Source organism: Montipora foliosa, chromosome 11 (assembly GCF_036669935.1).
Source record: "Montipora foliosa isolate CH-2021 chromosome 11, ASM3666993v2, whole genome shotgun sequence".
NCBI classification, from domain to species: domain Eukaryota; kingdom Metazoa; phylum Cnidaria; class Anthozoa; order Scleractinia; family Acroporidae; genus Montipora; species Montipora foliosa.
In genome coordinates, this window is record NC_090879.1 from 38465314 (window position 1) to 38486045 (window position 20732).

A 20732-nucleotide genomic window follows, 5' to 3' on the forward strand; every position below is an offset into this window, starting at 1 on the left:
TTGTGCGGTGACTTTTGCTCAAAGGAAAGTGACTAGTGAGGATCAAAGAAAAAAATGGAAAAGGCTTCTGACCAAGCAATGATATATTCAATTTTGCACTTGGGGTGCTTAGAAGACAGTAAGACAACTCTACCATCAAACAGAAGCTGAGGCTCTGACTCGCTTTCCCTCAAGTTAACTGAGAGAAGTTCGGTGAGATCAATAAACTTTCCAGCGATGATCTGCAAAACTATTTTGTATGGGACCGTGAGAATCTGGGCCCAACAATGAATGGCTGCAAGGGACGGCAAGGAGGGCAGGGAAGAGGACAAGCACATGGCGGTGTGAGCGGCCTCGGGGGCAAGCTGAGCGAGGAGGTGAACATATTAACAAAGGAAGGAACAAATATATGCCTACCTGCGGCAGGAGAAGCTGGTAATTGTGCAATGGAAGAAGCCACTGGCAAACTGGGGCCCTGTAAGGAAAAATTCATAACCATAACTATGTCCTTTGTGCGTAGCCAAAATTTCTTGTCAATCACTAAACTTTTGGATCTTCAATATACATTCGTTAAACATCCCTGAACATTGAGAACGAGAGGCGACTTAACTTCTTGCAAAGTGTAAGGATGAATTCTTCTTGACGCTTGCACCTGAACATTTACAGCATTTACAGCATGGATGATCACTGAAGAGATGGAACATTTGATTTAGCGAGAAACAGTCCTGTTTCTAAATGATGAAGAGAAGCTTTGAATCTTGCTACCTGATGCACCAAACTATTTTTTTATAAAGAGTGGTAGATTACTTGATGGCTATAAAAGCAAACAGCTTTCAATATTCAAATTTTCTGTCTTTGAAGAGGCGTGAAAAACATGCATTTGAACTACTGAAAGACTTGGATGTTAAGATTTTAGGTCATTTCACTTATAAATTTCACTTTTACGTAGTAACAAAAGAAAATTCGGAAAAATTCATTCTTGAAAGAGGATTTTCTAAGTATTAATTACGGGTAACATTTTATGACTGTGATGATAGTAAAATCTTAACAGTATCCACTTTTCATAATTCAGATTTTTGTTGGGTTCATATTTCTATTCATTGTTAAGAATGTAAGTCACATTTGTATGCATTTAGAGTACTTCCTGAAAACAAGCATTGGCAACAAATTTATTAGTTTTGTCAATATTAAATTGTTTTGATTGATTCCAAATATCTTGTAGGTGTTGTCAGTGAGTGTTGAAGAAGACAACATTATTCCATATATCACCAATGTACTACAGAACCCTGATCTAGCCCTTCGCCTGGCAACCAGAAACAATTTGGCTGGTGCTGAGGAGCTTTTTGTCAGGAAGTTTAACACCTTGTTCAGTAACATGCAGTACTCCGAAGCAGCAAAGGTGGCAGCTAATGCACCAAAGGTATGTCACAGAAAAACTATTGCTTGTCTTTCATTACTACACTATAACTCTGTGCAAATCGTGCCTAGTTGTTTAAGGGGCTGTGTCACTGTATTTTATGCAAGGATTCAGGAAAAGCTTTATCTAAAATAATTACACATGTATTAGTTGTAATTATTAGTAAAAAATCATTATTGGTAAAGTAATTATCAGTAAAAAATTACTTCTCAAGTCCTTACACCACGGAGTCTGGCAATGTTGGCATACCAGAAATCATTCTCTGTAACTTCATGAAAAGTTTTGATTCGCTTGTACCCTGGATTCCAGAGGTTATTTTCTCGCCATGAAAAGAGTGACAAAAGAGCGAGTCACAAAGCGGCAAGAAAAACCTCTGGTACAGGCTGTTAACCTTTCTGAACATGCCGCACCAATCACGTTGCGCTTTCCACTTCCATAGTCAAGTTTTGACCCTGGAGATTTCATTGGTCGATCGACAAACCGTTTTTTATAAGGATTGCCATTGGTTAAGTCGAGGGGGACGATCAAACCGGTTTTTCACTGGTGTAATACAAGACGACTATGAATGGTACAGTAGCGATAGCGACACGATAATCACAAATTCATGGCTAGCAGATTGAGGTTAATTCGTTTCATGACGCTGGATGAATGTTTGCTGTTGGGTGGCCTTAGAGGGGGCGTAATCGAACAAGCACGCTGATTTTGTTTGGGAATTTGATGAAGGTGTGACTGAGCTTCTGACATCTTTACACCTCAATGCCTTGAGTCATATTGAAACTGCTCCAAGGACTCGTAAAGTTCTTTAAATTTTTTCAGTTCTAATGCTAGGACTTGAATGCAATTTTCGTATTTCTCCAATTCAAGTTTGCATTTGTAATAAATAATAGTTGCGTGAAACGCTTCGACAAAAAACTATTTTTATCACGTGGATAAAACCGGTTTGCCCAAGTTTGTAAAATAAACTCTTACTCTGGAAGTCAATCAAAATAAGTTGGTTTGCATGGAAGTGAGGTTTTTAACGGCCTGTAACAAAGGTTTTTCTCGCCGCTTCGTGACTCGCTCTTTTCATAGCGAGAAAGTAACCTCTGGAACCCAGGGTAATTCGCTTGCAGAAAAGATTTAAAAGTGATTGGAATGAAAACTTGCAAGCTCTATTGATTGAAAAGATTAGATTATGGTGAAATTGTGACAGTGAGTCATGTAGCATTATTTATCTTCGTTGTAGTAATTTCAAAAATATTTGTTGAAAATTTGCATGGCATGGCAAGAGAAATGCACTAAAAGCCTTAAGTCACCGATAATTACAAACATCAATACTGGAATGATGTCAGTAAACAATCCCTTAATACATGCAGACCCAAAAATCTTGATCTATTTCAGCCATGTCAACAAAGCAGTGTAAGTGTATGACGAAATCACCAGCGAAATAACCGATTTTGCAATCATTTTGTGGCTTTCAGGGGGTAGAATTTACTTTTTCCTGAGCTTTATAACAATTAAGTGGACTTCAGAAATTTCTTTAAAATGCAACATTTTAATTCCATAGTTACTAAAACGAGGAATGACCTACAATGACCTACAATGACCTGCAATGATCTACAATGACCTACAATGAGGAACATTATGATCTAAAATTAGCTAATGACCTGTAATGAGCTAAAATAAAAGATAATTTGCAGCTCTGAGGGCACTGCAGCATGTTTGCAGTACAAAGGTTAAAAACATTCCACTCTGCGCTTTGAACCAATCAAAACCTCATTGCTGAGCAAGTTGAATTTTTTCATTGTGCACTCTGAACCAAAGAAAGCATTGTGGGAAGAATAACTTATTTACAACCTTCTCTTCATTTTTTCCTGCTCTAATTAAGATTTTATCATTGCCAAGCGTCTTTTTGCAGTTTGTTTCTGCCTTCAATGCCACGTGCGTAATTGCTGTCGTCATTAATTTTAGGCTGTCATGCGATGGACTAAAAGTGTTGCGTGACAACGCACAGTGGATGTTTTCTGCTCACCAAACTCTTCACCCTGATCCTCTTTTGTCTTTCTTTTTGATTGTGCCTCATTGTAGATCACTGTAGGTCATTGTAGGGTTAGGTTTAGGGTTAGGCTAGATTATTTTCATGGCATGACTGATTTCTGAATAATCTGATCAATTTCACAGCGTGAATATTATTTTTCACTCCTAATTTCACAGTGTGAATTTTTACCCTTGATTTCCCGCCATAAAATTTCACCAATCATTCACGCCATGATTAGTTTCAGGCCAAGAGTGAACGTTTTTTATCATAGAGGAGTGATCACGGCATATTCATGCCGTGAAAAGTGAAAGTCAAGCACCATCACCGTAAAATGATGATAACTCATCATGGTTTTCAATGAAATCCGTAAGCCCGTTTTGGCGTGAAGGGTAACATTTAGCAGCTGTCGTGAGATACAATGTGACAGACTTTTTATCCTAGCCAAAAACAAAACCCTTCAACTGAAATAATGACTGAAACTTTAAGCAACAGCTGTGATAAAATGCTGTTAACAAATACTGTCTTGAAAGAGCTACTGCACTATCAAGAGGATCTTGTCAGCCTCCATCTCCTAGCAAGATTTTATGTTCAGGAAGTAGCTTGACTTACAAAGCAGCAAATTTGTGCCTTTCTATGGGCATGTATTAAAGATGCTCTTCATATCATACATACTATTAAATTTTTAATTTACTGTTATTAGGGTGTCCTTAGAACTCCACAGACCATCCAAAGGTTCCAGCAAGTGCCATCTCAACAAGGTCAGACCTCTCCATTATTGCAATATTTTGGCATTTTGTTGGATCAAGGTAAACTCAACAAAATAGAGTCCCTGGAGCTTTGCAAACCTGTTTTACAGCAGGGAAGAAAGCAGCTGTTGGAGAAATGGCTCAAAGAAGAAAAGGTAATTTTCAATTTTACTGACACATTTGGCTAAATTTTTGCTATTAATAGTAATTATTGGAAAAAGAGTTGCTATAAATCAGGTTAATATTTTAGAAGTTTGGTCAGTGGCCAAGCAGTGGTCTCCCCAGGATTCTGTGAGAGGAAGATTTTCATGGTTATTTCCAACTGTGAGGGTCACAGTGTGAACATTCAGGGCTCGAAATTGCGACCAATACAGTCACATTTGTGACTGAATTTCTTCCCATTGGGACTGCAGTGCCGCTCGAAGGTAAGCGAACAATGCAGACACAAAATTAACGCACACAATACATGTATAGGCAATTTTTTTTCACCCGTCTAAAATTGTGTATTGTGTAAAATTGTCCCTTTGTTATTCATAACCATAATTTTGCTTTTCCTGTTATTGTTTTCGGAGACAAAAGAATAAATTGCATGATGGTCAACAAGTTGAAAATTACATAAGGGTATGTTGCTGCAATTACTATCAATTCCGATCCACAAATGCCGCCGATGGAAACATCTACAGTGCATTGCCTCAAAGTTTGCATTGTTTTCCGCTTACTTCTTGACAAAATACAGACAGATCAATATTCGTTTTACTGTCGTCAGTTTGATTTCAGAAGGGTACCTTTTGCAGTTTCTTTGAACAGAGAGCATTTCACCTTTTGAAATTAGCAAATTATGGCTCGAGAAACCGAAGATATGATTTTTTCAGTGTTTGCTGTGACGCAATATTTAACAATTATCCTGCGAAATCGCGTGGAATATCGCCTGTAGGCCAAGTTGACTAAAATCAGGCGATATTCCGCAAGATTGAGCAGGATAATTGTTTTATTATTCAACACATTGATGACAAAGCTGGAAAAACTGCCATTTTTCTCTGTGACACACAAAATGACGTATATTGCAGGATATCTGTCGAGTACGCACAACGAATATTGAGCATGCTATGACAATATTTGGACATTGTCACAATGTGTTGAATAATAATTACAATCATTTCATGATGGCCTCTCGCCAACGCATGCCCAAAAATCACCCAATACTAAATTCCTTGCAGAAAAATCAACTAAATGTGATTAGTGCATCATTGCGGCATTGAAGAAAAAAATTGTTTCTGAAGTGAGATCATTTTACCTGTTTGAATAAGAAAATCATACCCATGCAGTTGCTTGCAATTTATGCTAAGTCAGGCATGCATCTGCGGGAAGAAATAACTGAGAAATGGCAGGGAAATTTCAAATCTCGCTGGGCAATTCTTGTGCAGGTAGGTAGGATCCTCAAAATTTAATTTTGTCAGTAAAATCCTTTGGTTAGCAACTAAAGTTAAATTACCATTTACAAATTTTTCTACATTCAAGGAAATTTCAAATTATTTTAACACAGATTCACTGTTATTTCGGAAACGAAGCATTTCGTGGACGTACATAACATGAATTAAAAGTGTTTGACTTCACTGTTGGGCTAAAAATCCACACCAAAAAAAATCATTTGTTACTGTTGTATTTACAACTAAACAACTGAAGCTGCAAAATTCTCAGCCTTAAATGATGAATTTCTGTACAAAACTGGTAATGATGAGCCTTTTGCTGAAACAGACGCACAGGCCTTGGACACCAAAGTTGTTTGCATTTTTTTACCTATCGGTGGTGAGCATCACGCTTTACTTAAGTATTCATATAAAAAATGACTGAAGGAGTTAAAGACTCAATTTTAAATGGTGAATGTCTGTACAAAACTGCTAATGATGAGCCCTTTGCTTATGAGTTGTGTTTTTTAGTTTACGACTAAACGGATGCACCGGCATAAAGTTTGTTTGTTGTTGCTCTCAACCCTTTCATGTTCAGATTCATGTTGATTTTGATGTTCAAAAGGTTTTTGTGTGCCCTTGTTTGTAAACTGAAATTTTTTGGCTTAAAAACACAAATAACCAGCCGGAAGGACTTTGCGCCATTAGAATAAGCTTATGTTCACATTTTGTGCTCTTTTTATGACGCACCGACCAGCACGCACGCAAATTATTATTTTCACATTCACATTGTTTGCATCGCAGACGATTTTGAGTAAACAAAGACAAAGTGACAAAAGAAAGATGATAGGAGAACCCATAAATACTAATGAGCCTTTTTGCGTGTGTTGACGCGCATCTGCGTTCTTTTTGATGCGTTTATGCGTTTTGTGTATGCACGTTTTTGGCTTATATTTTGGTTTGCTTATCTCCGAGCTGCACTGTAAAATTTCTGGAGAATTTGCAAATTTGCCAGGTGTTTGCACCTTTACTCTTTCGAAGAAAAAGGGCTTGCAGTTGCCACTTTGCCGCTACTTTTAATAAAATAAATAAAGAAATTACAAAATTATTTTTTTTTGGCGTGAATTTTCTTTCAATCTGAAAGTAGGGTAATTGTGTCGTAATTTGGTAGCGATGTTATGTGCACAACTCCTTTGATCATTCGCCATTTTCAGTGGTTTCTTTACACACGTATATTGCAGGCTCATATTTTGTTTTGCTAAACTGCTTACAACACAATGCAGCGTGACGATTTTGTGACTAAAATTTGCGAAAGTGCAACTACATTTTCATATCTTGTCGCAAAATTGCGACTGGATTTTCTCGTTAATTTCGAGCTCTGGTATTCATAAGAAGTAATGATGATCTACAAAAAGTGACTTTCTTCATTGGTCTCATAAACCTGTGGGAAGCACATTTGACCTCTTTCAAATTAGCAACACTCCTCAAGGCTTCAAGATTTTTGTATGAAATGTCCAGTTCTGGTTTTTAACCTTACACTTACCAGGTAACACTTTAATAGATTGAGCCTCTAAGATGAACATTGTTATATCACCATCTTTCGATTGATGGCCTTAAAGGCCATGAAACAACTTGTTAACTGAGAGGCACATTTAAATATTTTTTCAGCAGTTTTTTTCATTGTAGTCTGTGTGAAGTAAAACTTTTTTTGCTTTTTATTCTGTTGAAATAGTTGGAATGCAGTGAAGAACTTGGTGATCTTGTAAAGCAGGTTGACCCAACTCTTGCCCTTTCAGTTTATCTGAGAGCCAATGTGCCCAACAAGGTAAGGAAGGAACTTGAAGCACTAATTGGGGACATGGTAAACTGAAATCAACAAATCAACTTGTGAATACATGAATGGAGGGTAGGTGCGAATTAGCAAGAGGTAACCATGGCAACCTAGCCACAGGTCAACCTCCCAAACTTTTTTGCTCTAAGCACATCGCATATCAGGGATGCTTGGAGGGTAACTGACCCGTGGCGGAAGCCACGGAACATCTCCTCAAGGCCAATCTCCAAGCACCACAAGGGCACAACGTACCATCAAACCAGCTTGATAGTAGGACTCACTACCAGGTCTGGTGGACTTTGGATGTACTGTTTACAGGCATCTCTCAGGGTTTGTACGTGTCTTGAAAACCCTTGGATTCCAGAAGTCCGATTTCAAGGCCTTGAAAGTACTTGAAATCGATTTTTGGTCCTTGAAAGTCCTTGATTTTTTATTGATCAAGACTGAAAAATATTAATGCATGAATGAAGCCATTGAAAACAAATGGTCAGGTAAACAAAGTATAATGTTCTCGAATTTTGCTTGGTTTGTGGTAAATTCTTACTAAAAAAAGTCCTTGAAATTTCAAAGTAGGGTCCTGGAAAGTCCTTGAAAATCCTTGACTTTTTGGCCTTAAAAAGGGTACGAACCCTGATGGCTGGAATGATAACCTGGAACACCACAAGATTGGAGGATGGAATGTAAGCATTAAGAAACAATTTGTCTTGTCAATGGCTGACCATTAGCAATAAAAAATAAAGTGCCTGGACGACTGTCCCGCACAGACAAGTACTGCGTGACTGCACTCACTGCACAAATGGATGCGGACCTACGACTGAACGACAACCCTAACACCCCTGTCTGAAGGGGTCAGGTTTTGATGCCTCAATTCTGACCCTCAAAACAAGATTGCATTTTTGGCACATCCACAGATAGGTGCAACTCAGGAGCAAAATTAATTTGCTTAAGGACGATACAGTAAACTCTGCTGACCTTGGGAAACCAAAATAGGCCAGGGTACACACCGCTTGAAACATACAGTCATCATAGCATGAGAGAACTTAGCCTGACCAAATCATTCTTAGTACTTCAGAGGAGACTGGAAGTCGTTGTGAGGTGGAAGAGCAGCCCTGCATGTGATTAATTTCTTTGATAACTCTCTGGAGCATGAGGCAATTCTTTAAAGGATCTGCAAAACCTTGATCAATATTAAGAGAGTGGACCCCAGGAAGGTACACCTATTCCATTATGGACTCCTGCCACATTCTCTGCTTTGAAGGAGAAAGCAAACTGGGCTGCCTCCTGAAGCAAGACAAGCCATGAAGAAGTTTCATAATTGCCAGGTCATGCAAAGCTTGAGAGTTCAGGACTGCTGATGACTCCAAACATGGGCACTTAGAACCACTGGGCACAATTCTTTGTAAGCAATGGACAAACCAGCATGTTGAGGGAGCCAGCGGCCATTAAACCATTCAGACCCCAAGAAGGCCCCCGAAACCCTAGGAGCCAGAAGCACCCCAGCCAACAATCACAGCTGGGGGTGGCTGTAGTGAAGGTAGTAGAAAGAGGCTGAATTGACGGTATGTGCGAAGAATGAGCAATTTGCATTTTAAGCAAATCAACCCAACGGTTAGAGAAATAGGAGCCCAGAATCAATGATTATATTGTGAGGGCCTCGATGCAATTCGTGATGTCTGAAATTTGCAGTTTGGGTTTCTTAGATGTGGATGAAAATACCAAATGTCTGTCCAGTAGCTGCTGGGATTATGGTTCTTGGACTGAGATTTCTCAGGAAGCAAATCCTCCAGATTTATATATTTTCCCGCAACTACTTGTGGGAGGCACGGTGGCCTCATGGTTAGTGCACTCGACTCCGGATCGAGTGGTGCGGGTTCGGGGCCTGGCAGGGGACATTGTGTTGTGTTCTTGGGCAAGACACTTTACTCTCACGGTGCCTCTCTCCACCCAGGTGTATAAATGGGTACCGGTGTAATGCTGGGGGTAACCCTGCGATGGACTAGCATCCCATCCAGGGGGGAGTACAAATACTCCTAGTCGCTTCATGCTACAGAAACCGGAGATAAGCGCCGGCCTGATGAGCCTTCTGGCTCGTAAGCGGAGACTTTACTTTACTTTACTTGGGAAACTACTTTGTAAGGGATGGGCAACTAGCCGGGGCCCACCACAAACAGCTGATTCAAAGAAGGAGCGGTAAAAGGAGGAATGAAAAATCGAAGGCAGTGTCCAAGTTTTTGGTTACAATCGAGTGAGTCAGGCTTGTTGGGAGTGCAGACACGGACAGCAGCATGCCAAAGGATGAAACAAACGAGGGGACACTCAAAAGAGCCAACATACCTGAGTTGCTTGTCACTCCCAGTGACTGAGCCACGTTGGCCGTTGATGAATTCGCTGAAGACCACAGATCAGCAGAGCTAGTCTAGATAGTGGGGTCGGCCATCTAAGGCTGAAAAACCTCCATCAGTAGCATGTGGCATCAAACTAGTGGATAAGCCACCCGAAAAAGTGGAAACAGTACCGTTATTTTGAATGGCCTTATTCACCATCAAGGATAGTGCCTCGGGGATAGAGGCAGTGAAGTCCAGGGACAGGACATAGCTTGACCCTCAAAATTTTGACCCAAGCTTGATGAAGCCACAAAAACCTCAGGAAAAGCGACTGAAGGAGCCAATGAAGTACAAGTGGAAGATTTGCCTGGCAACATGCCGTCTCTGCTGTTACGCATTGATCGAGACATCATGAGAAAAAACAAACTAGCAAAGAGGATGACAAAAAGGTGGAGTTCAGGCAACACCGAATAAAGGCAATAACTGGACCAAAGCAATAGCAAAAGCAAAAGCAAATGGCAGTAAACCCAAGCAAGAGGCAAGCACAAGTGCAAACAATAGCAACAGCACACATGCAGTGTCAATAGCCGCTGACCAGCAGACCGTTCCAAGTTAACTTTGCTTATTAATAACCACATTTAACTCCAATCAAATCAAATGTTGGTTTTTGAGAAGAGGGAAAACCGCAGTACCTGGAGAAAAACCTCTCGGTGCAGAGTAGAGAGCAAACAAACTCAATCCACATGATGCTGATTCTGGGAATCGAACCTGGGCTACATTGGTGGGCAGTGAGTGCCCTCACCACTGCACCATCCCTAGGTATCCTTTCTTTCCTTTCTTCGTTGGTTGTTTGTGCTGTGGGCATGTGACCCATTGTGCATGGAGTAGATACTTTATATTGGATTTAAAATAATATTGTGATCTGGCCAGGATTGTTTTATTTCCTTTAATTAAAGCCCTATAAAAAAGTTGAAAATAATACTACATGTAACTTGCCCATTGTGTTAAGTAAACTTCCTGACCCACTCACCCAAGGGGCCCTTTACTTGCCTTGGCCTTGGGGCATTTCATGTGTCGTTGCTGTATTTAAGTTTGAGGTTTTGGAATTGGTTAAAATCAACTTGTTACTTTGCAGGTGATACAGTGCTTTGCTGAGACAGGTCAATTTCAGAAGATCGTTTTGTATGCTAAGAAGGTTGGCTACACCCCTGACTACATTTTCCTTTTACGTAATTTGATGAGAGTCAACCCTGAGACTGGAAGCCAGTTTGCAACCATGCTGGTACAAGATGAAGGAGAACCACTGGCAGATCTCAACCAGGTATATGATATCAATTTTTTTGAGTTGCCTCACCTCCTATTGTGAAATTGGGGTGTTCTCATGGCAATGGATTAAATAGGTCAAGGCTGAACTTTATTGGTAGAAACAGAGCAGGCTCTGATCTTCCTATTACATCACATTAATGAGTGCAGCTTGTTAAGCAATTATTGGGGTTTCATTTGGTACCGCAACAATGCCGGCATGATAAACAGTGTTGTGGAGTTTATCCTTCTAAGACATTCCCTCCAAGTTGTTGGAACTGGTTTGAGCCATCTTAATACATGTATTTAAGATTCCACTTCATAGAGGTGTCCATTGAATACAGGTATTCTTTACAGTCAGAAATGTGGTGGGGAATTTGGGACATTTTGTGCTACTGTTTGCTTAACCCTTTCACCGCTGAAGAGTCCCGCCTTGACCAGTGAAATCGTCTTAATGTTAGACAGAGTAGAATCTATAAGTTGTCACTCTTAGGAGAGAAAGGTTTTATTAAGAGAGAGTGTCTGCTTAACATGGGGTCTGCTCATGACATCTCTGACTGCCTCTATCTGGTTGTGTCTCATAGATTGTAGATGTTTTCATGGAAACCAACCAAGTTCAAGCTTGCACATCGTTTCTCCTGGATGCTCTTAAAAACAACAGACCCAGTGAAGGCCCACTTCAGACCAGGCTACTGGAGATGAACCTACTTACAGCACCTCAAGTAAGCTTTCAGACCAGTTTCTTATTAGAATGTTGGCCAAGCATTCTTTAAGTTGATCATGAATTCTTTCATTGTGCAATACTCTGTTTTATTCAATGTTACTAGGTCGCAGATGCCATTCTAGGAAATCAGATGTTTACCCACTATGATCGTGCTCACATTGCTCAGCTCTGTGAGAATGCAGGGCTGCTTCAGCGGGTAAGTGTCTTTAGATGCTACTGGCTTCAAAAAACGCTTTAGTCTCAGTGGAGCAATAGAACCACATCCCAGTACTCAAGTGATAGACTTATGCAGAAGTCATTTGCCTCTGATTAATAACATCCATAACTGCATTACATTCTTTGACCAAAGTTACAGGGTAGCTTACCTTAAGGGACAAGAAATAACTTGATAACTAAGCAGTACACGATTTGTATGATTGGGTGATTATGAAGAAAAATGCCCTTGCTCTGCAGATGCAAATTGTAACAACCCCTCAGATGACACGAAATAAAATGTGGAATTAAAGTGTTTATTTTTTCTTAATGATTTTCAAAAGGTGGTCTCTCAAAAAGGTTCAGTAGCTACAAGCAAAATGGTAAACATACAGTAGCTATCATCTCAGCAAGCCAAATAGGGCTTAATGACATCATGTTTACAATATTTGATTTTGGAAAGTGAAAGCCCACTAGTGAAGGTTCAAATAAATAGCAGTAGCTAAAATGGATTTTCTCTGAGACTATGGTTACTACTGATTTTTGAGCCCTCAGTTGAAAAACATTTAGTGAAAACAAAGGCGAAATCTTTTTAAACTTCTCAAAAATAGACTGGGATGGTAAAGGATTGTATGGTCCCTAAATATGCACAAAGGAGGTATCCATGGTAACCATGGAAGTGAGACCCCCTACTCTTTCCCCTAAAAAGAGAAATTTAGATAAATAAATAAATGTTTATTTAACCCTCTTGCAGAGCAAGCTCTGTAAATGACATCATCACTGTGAGAGAATTTAGCAGGATCACTTACCTATCCAAGTACTTACCAAGAAACCATTGAATCTATAGGGAGGGAGGCCAGTGTGCAAGAATTTGCAATGATTTGCTAGCAAGGGCAGATAATGTTTCTGCAACAATCTGCTATTAAGCATCAATTTTCAGCCATGAACACTCCCCTGAGAGTCACCTCTTAGGTCACATACTGTCAGAGGGAAAAGACCACTGCATACACTACTTTGAATCTAACTATGCTAGAAGAAACTAGTCACATTTTTTACTACTGTCTTTTATAGGCCCTTGAACACTACACGGACATTTTTGACATAAAGAGAGCAATTGTCCACACTCACCTTCTAAACCCTGAGGTAAAGCTTTCCATCTATGTAAAAAATATGCAGCTAGTGACATTGTGTCCTATTTTTTTAGGTTCTTGTGGCCCAGTGGTAAAGGCAGCACACACTGTGTAAAGTAATCAACTGGTTGCGTTCTTCCATTTCGGTTTCTTTATAAAACTTGCCATGTTTATCTGAATAGTTACACAACTGCGTAAGCTGCAACATGTGAGCTTTAAAGTTAAACCTTTCCTTAATGACTGTCTCTTATTTTGTAGTGGCTTGTTAACCACTTTGGCTCTCTATCAGTGGAGGATTCACTAGAGTGTCTTCGTGCCATGCTCACCCATAACATTCGGCAAAACCTGCAGATCTGTGTCCAAGTGGCAACCAAGTACCATGAACAACTTAGTACCACTGCCTTGATTGAACTGTTTGAGTCTTTCAAGAGTTTTGAGGGTAAAAGAATGATGGACTTAAAAGTGATTTTACTTAAGAAACCAATTAGTATGATTTTTACAGTCTGTAGATGCCAAAGTTCTAATTAACTAATGTATGTGCAAAAGAAAGTATAGAACTAAACCAAAATGAATAAGCTGAAAGACTTTTTGTGGGTTCCAAGTTTTGGAAACAAACAACCTAAATCTTCATCCATTAAAAAAATGAAAAAAATGCATCATTGAAAAATTCACATAAGGGTCACTTGCAAAACTTGAAAGCTATTTTGCTTGTTTCTGTTATAGGTCTGTTCTACTTTTTGGGATCCATTGTTAACTTTAGCCAGGAAGCTGATGTTCATTTCAAGTACATTCAGGTATAACTAAATTGAGGAAGTGACTTAACAATTGAATACCTTTTCAATAAAATTATGAGGTTTTTTTGCATTTTGTCAAATCGCAGCAAAATTCCAAGAAATGTTTACTTTCTTTCTTTCTGTCATTATTTTCTCACAGGTAAGGGTACAGTAAATTACATGAATATAGCCAAAGCTAGGGGTCTTAAATGGCCAAATGGTCTGCAGGGAAACAGAAAATAATGTACTTGAGTACTGGCAAGAATTTAGGCACACAGACTACACATACAGTGTGCACACACAAACTTGTTCGTTATACAAATTTGATCAAGGTTTCATTCTCCATTGTTGGTAAAGCTGTTGCCAAAATGAGAGCAATGGGTTGAAAAAAAAATATTTAGAACCCTTTTGAAGCTGTTAGCTTCATTCTTTTGTGAACCACTTGTTCCATGTGATAACATGAGTGCATAAGTGCAGGTCTCCAAATTTATTTGCATTCGTTCCATGGAATCACAACTTGGATGTGATAGCTTTGTCAGAAAAGTTCCCCTTATAATACTTGTAAGTTAATGCAGCAGCTTAAAATGACTTGAATGGCAGCATACAGTGTAAGAATAAACATGGCCTATAACTTGCTATAAGTTTACCTTAATTTTCAGTAGGCAAGATTGAGTCTTAGGCTGTACCACTTTTCTAGGCTGCTTGTAAAACTGGTCAAGTGAAAGAAGTTGAAAGAATCTGCAGAGAAAGTAACTGCTATGATCCAGAAAAAGTTAAGAACTTTCTCAAGGTAATTCCTTTACTTATATGTTTTTCTTTTCTTCTGCCATTTTTTCAATTCGTTTGTCACTCCAAGGCGTAGTGTTTAATAGTCTACCATCTTTATTTTCTTCAGGAAGCCAAGCTGACTGATCAACTGCCACTGATCATTGTGTGTGATAGATTTGACTATGTTCATGACCTGGTTTTGTACCTCTACAGAAACAATCTTCAGAAGTACATTGAGATTTATGTACAGAAGGTGAGATGAGTTGATGTTTCATGACATAAAATGGTCGAGTTTTACTACAGTAGATCGTTAATGCCCCAAGTGGATTTTTAAACTTGACGATCAAGTGAAAGCTTTGTCTTAAAGCTTAACTTAACCAGCTTAGTTTACTTCTGATCTCAAATGAGAGGTTTTTGAAAAGTGTGGAAGACAAAGAAGAAAACTGTTCCATGTCCTTTGTGCATTTTTATACATACACATCTTGAGAACGTTTCAAGAGAAAGAAAATTTGAAATTTCATTTGTTGTCAGATATATTGTTAAACACACCAGAGTACGTAATCTGGTTTTGCTGTGATTGTAGGTAAATCCATCCCGTCTGCCTGTTGTAGTAGGAGGCTTGTTAGATGTGGACTGCTCAGAGGATATCATCAAAAGCCTGATGATGGCTGTACGTGGCCAGTTTTCAACTGACGACCTTGTTGAAGAAGTTGAGAAAAGAAATCGTCTGAAACTTTTACTTCCCTGGTTGGAAGCGAAGATCCATGATGGTTCTGAAGAGCCAGCTACTCATAATGCACTCGCTAAGATTTACATTGATGCCAACAACAATCCAGAAAGATTCTTAAGGTTTGTTTCTTGGTACAGCCAGACAAAGTGATGAGATTTACAGAACTGATCCAAGACCAGCCAGATGCATGCCCAATTATTTTTTTCATTGTATTGCTTTTTTTTCCTTTACCAGTAGCCTGAATATTGCTATCCTCTAGGATTTTCTTCAATAAGTTAAAATCACAAATAATTAGTAGTGACAAACTGCAATAATGTTGAATGGCTGACTGTCCAGGAGGGGAAGTCTTGTTTTTAAGTTGGTCTTACGTATGCTTCATTACTTTTTCAGGGAAAACCCCTATTACGACAGCAAAGTAGTTGGCAAGTACTGTGAAAAAAGAGATCCTCACTTGGCATGCATTGCGTACGAAAGAGGGCAATGTGATGCCGAACTAATAAAGGTACTATATAAGGAAGGATTACGTTTTTGCAAACGTTGGCCGTGTAGCACTTATATTTGAAAAGAATAGACCTTCGCGATTGCTGCCATGTTGGATTTGCTATTGTCATGCAAATTAGCTACACACTTATGAGGGGGCAAACAACACAAGTTCGAGAGGTTATAACGAATATCTTAGCCACACAGATGATTCGTTTCTCGTTCATTGAATGTTTATCACTAAGTAGTAAAATAGGATGGTTACACAAGTTACTTCGATGTTTTTTTAGTGAAAAATGAGCAGAAAACGAAGTAGAACGTCAAAGTGTCAAAGTCAATCAAAAGATAAGATTATTATAAAATGTACTTAATTCTAAATTGTAAAAATGCACTTTTAGTAATTTTATTTCAGTATTTCGACGAGCTGATTTTCCGCAATTTGCCTTTTTTTCCAATGTTTGCCTCCCAGCATATCACATGGCTAATTTGAGTGACAATTTGAAAACCAACATGGCGGCTATCGTGAATAAAGCCTATTAACTGATTAGAGTGTAATGTGAATTGCTGTTTCTACCCCATATGAACCATGTGAGCATTAGCCCTACTGATGGAAATGGGCCCACACAAGGACAGAGAAAAACTCTGACTAGGGTGGGAATTGAACCCACGACCTTCGGGTTAGATCACCGCTGCTCTACCGACTGAGCTACAAGGTCAGACGAGAGCAGGCCATGGGATTTGAAGATGTTCCGTCACGGCAATGAACATGTACAAGTACAAGGAAGGATTACGTTTTTGCAAACGTTGGCCGTGCAGCACGTATGTTTGAACAGAATTAACTGATTAGAGTGTAATGTGAAGTGCTAAGTTTCTACCCCATATGAACCATGTGAGCGTTAGCCCTACTGATGGAGATGGGCCCACACAAGGACAGAGAAAAACTCTGACCAGGGTGGGCCCATTTCCACGCTCACATGGTTCATACGGGGTAGAAACTTAGCACTTCAGATAACTTTCCACCAAATGTGAAACTGTTTACTCTATCCATTCCAAACACAATCAATAACCTTTTATTTAAGAGAAGAAAACTCATCATTTTATTGTGCTTTATGAAGGTTTGTAATGAAAACTCGCTGTTTAAAAGTTTGGCAAGATACCTTGTCCGAAGAAGGGACCCAAAGCTTTGGGAAGAAGTGCTAAATGAGACAAACCAATTCCGCCGACAGCTCATCGATCAGGTGAGTTTGATCTCTTGCTTTGTTATAATTTGCACACTGTTGGTTCTGTTACCTGTCTTAAAAGGGGACATAGGTATTACTCGGTTGCCATATGGCAAACCAGTAAAGGATTAGGTCGAATTTCTCCGTTTTTTTCCTGTGTTGGTAATCGGAAAAGTTGCGAAATAGGGTCTTTCCTGTCACTCCCCCGCTAAGTATTGTCTTTGTCTCTAGAGTCTTCGGCGCGTATCTTTGCTTGCATTTGAATAAATGAACGTTTCAAGTAAGTCTCAGACCAATGGTTGGTTTTCACTCACGTGATCAACAGCCATGTTTTTTTAACGAAAACAAAAGAATACTTTTGCATAATAAGAGGTTAAATTCCCGAAGGATTTGGTCGGGGCTCCAACATGGCCACCGTTTCTTTGTTTAGGGGCTCCAACATGGCGGCCGTGACGTCACGAGAAAATCGAGAAATCCTGACAAACCCTTAAGTGGTCAAGCCCTATTAAGCGACCACTTTCCATTTCCCCGAAGGTGGCTGCTAAATAGGGGTTTGACTTGTATATTCATTTGCACTCAACTCTGCACAGTCTTCAGGTAGAAAATAATAATTGGAAATGTGACTAATTCTTGACAGGCACGAATTATTTGAAAGAAAGCTTTTGGTCTAGTTTATGCTTTATTATTCAAGAAAAAGGTTTGATCCTGAACTCCGTTGAGAAATTTATTTAGTTGCGTATGGTTTTTGACACTAATTGTGTTTCTTTTTTGCACACACGGAATGAAACAGTAAGATTTTTGGCCTCTAATAGCAAATCTGTTGTTTGTTTCAATAAAAGTTTTGGCTGGAAAAGGTTTTTGTGAGGTTTCTCTGCCTTTGTATTAACTAATTTCCATACGTGGGTTGAAATTTGATATGGGAGCAGTTTTCACAACGATGACAGGAATTCTTGCTGTTTGGTCAATCTGGTGTAAAGTGCGGTTAATTTGGGAAGCCAACAATATTTCTTTAAACTTATCTACTGTGCATTTATGTGCAAATTTAATTTATGCAACAATTATTTACAAACAACAAGCTATTTTAGTTTCGTTCTCCGGACTGATAATTTGTTGGGGTGTTGGGAATGAGTACTTTGAGGAGGACAAACACGTACTAAAGGCAACCCATTTTACTCTCACGGAGCGTCTACTTTTACATTTAAAGAAATGCAAGCTTTGGCTTGCAAAGGGACCTGGCATCAAAGTACATGGACTAGCCAGCTTAAGCAACCTTGATGGTGACAAGAATGAGAGAAACATAAGATTTAAAGATCAAAGACTACTGCTTAGCAATCTTTGCACAATTTTCCTCCCAAGAATACCTTGATATGGCCAAATGTGAGCTTATAAGGAGGACCTGAGCACCAGACCAAAAAATTTCAGTTTTGTTTCCATACATCAATGTCATCTATTATATGCCAGTTTTATTCCTGGGAAGTTGGTATTCACTTTCAATAGGGAATATCTTGGAATAATTATGAAACTGGAATTAGAATAATGCAAAGTTGTTAATTTCTAAGGTGACGTTGTTGTGGCTGTCTTCATCTTGCGTGCTCAAGATTTTTTCACAAGTCACTCAATTGTGTGTGAACGGTTTGATCTCCTCAGGTTGTACAAACAGCACTGTCTGAGACTCAGGACCCTGAAGATGTTTCATGTACTGTCAAGGCTTTTATGACAGCTGATCTTCCTAATGAGCTCATTGAACTTCTGGAAAAGATTGTTTTAGAGAATTCTGTTTTCAGTGACCATAGGTAAGTTATAACATTTTCTTTGTTTTTCAACCCTAATGTTTTGTTTCATCCCTTTTTAGATTCATGTGACTTCCGCTGTTGTTCGTCGTGTTAAAAAAAAAATTGTAATTCATTTTTCCCTAGAAACCTTCAAAACTTGTTGATCTTGACCGCTATCAAGGCGGATAGGACACGAGTTATGGAATACATCACCCGCCTGGACAATTACGATGCCCCAGACATAGCAAGCATAGCCATTGGAAGCGAGCTCTATGAAGAAGCTTTTGCCATCTTTAAGAAATTTGATGTAAACACATCTGCTATACAGGTATGTGGTAATTGGTAATTACTAGTTGCATTACACACGTGTCAACAAAAACTAGGGTCAAGGGAGCACATTAATATGATGTTCCCATGGGCAAAGAATATTTCAACATTCCCACAGGTTAGGATTGGATTTATATAGAGGTCTTTTGTCATAATAAACCAATTTGACAGGTACTCATTGTGGAGACTTTAAAGTTGAACGTTCTATCAAATCGTGTTTGTGGATCGTTTAAAACAGAAAATTACAAAGTGGATCACAATCAGCAAATCACAATTTGACCCACTACAGTGATCTCCAGCAGTGAAAAATTCAACAGTTGTATTGGCCAGTTGATAAAAGATGCAATGACAAGAACAGTGATATTTTCATAGTGCTTACACATACTTTTAACTGTAAATCTGGTTGGGGAACTCGGACTCATCTCGCACTCGTCTCGCACTCGAAGAAATGTGCGTTCTTTTATAAAAGAAGGATGCCTCTAACAAGGTTGTGTGGGTTCAAATCCCACTGAAGTCGCATTATTTTGTTAACTGGATGAACTGGGCCTGGAAAATAGAAGTTGACATGTTTTTTTTTTCTTACAATCTATGAAGTTATTTGTAATTTTTATTGCGTTTTTTTTCTTACGTGGCTTCTGTTTCATCTGGTAAAAAAACCCTTTGGATTTCTGTCTTAGGTGTTGATAGAAAATGTTCAAAACTTGGACCGTGCTTATGAGTTCGCTGAGCGGTGCAATGAAGCAGCAGTGTGGAGTCTGCTGGCCAAAGCCCAGTTGCAGAAGAATATGGTGAAGGAGGCCATTGATTCTTATATCAAAGCTGATGACCCATCAACTTATACAGAGGTTGTTGAAGCGGCCAACAGAGAAGGTGAATAAGCATTAAATTTTAATGTAAATGCCGGGACTGAATTGATGCTCAAGTAGGATGAAAGTCACGTGCAAAAACAGTGCACCGTTTTCACCTCTCTCTTCACCGCGAAGAGAGAGCCTGCTCGTAGGCTATGCACCTATGCAAGAGACAAACCTTTAACCCTCCAATTATACTAGTGTGGATGGTCTTCCACCCAGTGAGAGTAGTATGTGATTGACGGATGCGTAGACCAATTTTATTCAAAATGGCGGCCACTCGGAGTAAGTCAAGATGGCGCCTGTTTAATGAGATACAAGCCATGTGAGCCTATGGCTGCCACTCGGCATAATGCAAGATGGTGCCCCCGCGCCTAGGGATTTTTAATGACATTTTTGCTGTAGGCTGACAGTTTGTTTCCCCTTTTTTAAGACTGAGATTTCTTTTTTGATGATGGCTTAGTGTATATAGTGGGTATATTTATAAAAACGTCAGTGTGGTCCTTACCTTCCACCTTTATTCATTGTCATTTCAAGTCTGAGTTTAAATTGAATTTATGCTTTGGTAAGCACAAAATCTGTAAGGCAAAACAGGGAATGATCACATTTGGAATGGCATTGGCTTCTGATCTTTCATATTCATCACTTTTATGTCAAAATCGGTTCAACTGTTGGATCATTCATTACAAGTTAACCTTTTTAACAGTTAATTTTTTTAAATACGAAATTGAGGCTCAGATTAACCA

At 39.1% G+C, this 20732-nt stretch overlaps 1 protein-coding gene across 1 annotated transcript in view; it reads left to right on the forward strand.

Moving 5' to 3' along the window:
• The window catches only part of LOC137977736 (clathrin heavy chain 1-like), a 51142-nt gene that overhangs the window by 21116 nt on the left and 9294 nt on the right, over positions 1-20732 (forward strand). Inside the window, exons 8-24 of the mRNA XM_068825060.1 lie at positions 1202-1399; positions 4114-4314; positions 7298-7390; positions 10856-11041; positions 11607-11744; positions 11850-11942; positions 13010-13081; positions 13327-13507; positions 13792-13862; positions 14539-14631; positions 14737-14862; positions 15193-15458; positions 15730-15841; positions 16935-17057; positions 18687-18832; positions 18956-19139; positions 19816-20008. Coding sequence (XP_068681161.1) covers positions 1202-1399; positions 4114-4314; positions 7298-7390; positions 10856-11041; positions 11607-11744; positions 11850-11942; positions 13010-13081; positions 13327-13507; positions 13792-13862; positions 14539-14631; positions 14737-14862; positions 15193-15458; positions 15730-15841; positions 16935-17057; positions 18687-18832; positions 18956-19139; positions 19816-20008 — 2476 coding nt within the window. The remainder of the gene's footprint in view (positions 1-1201; positions 1400-4113; positions 4315-7297; positions 7391-10855; positions 11042-11606; positions 11745-11849; positions 11943-13009; positions 13082-13326; positions 13508-13791; positions 13863-14538; positions 14632-14736; positions 14863-15192; positions 15459-15729; positions 15842-16934; positions 17058-18686; positions 18833-18955; positions 19140-19815; positions 20009-20732) is intronic.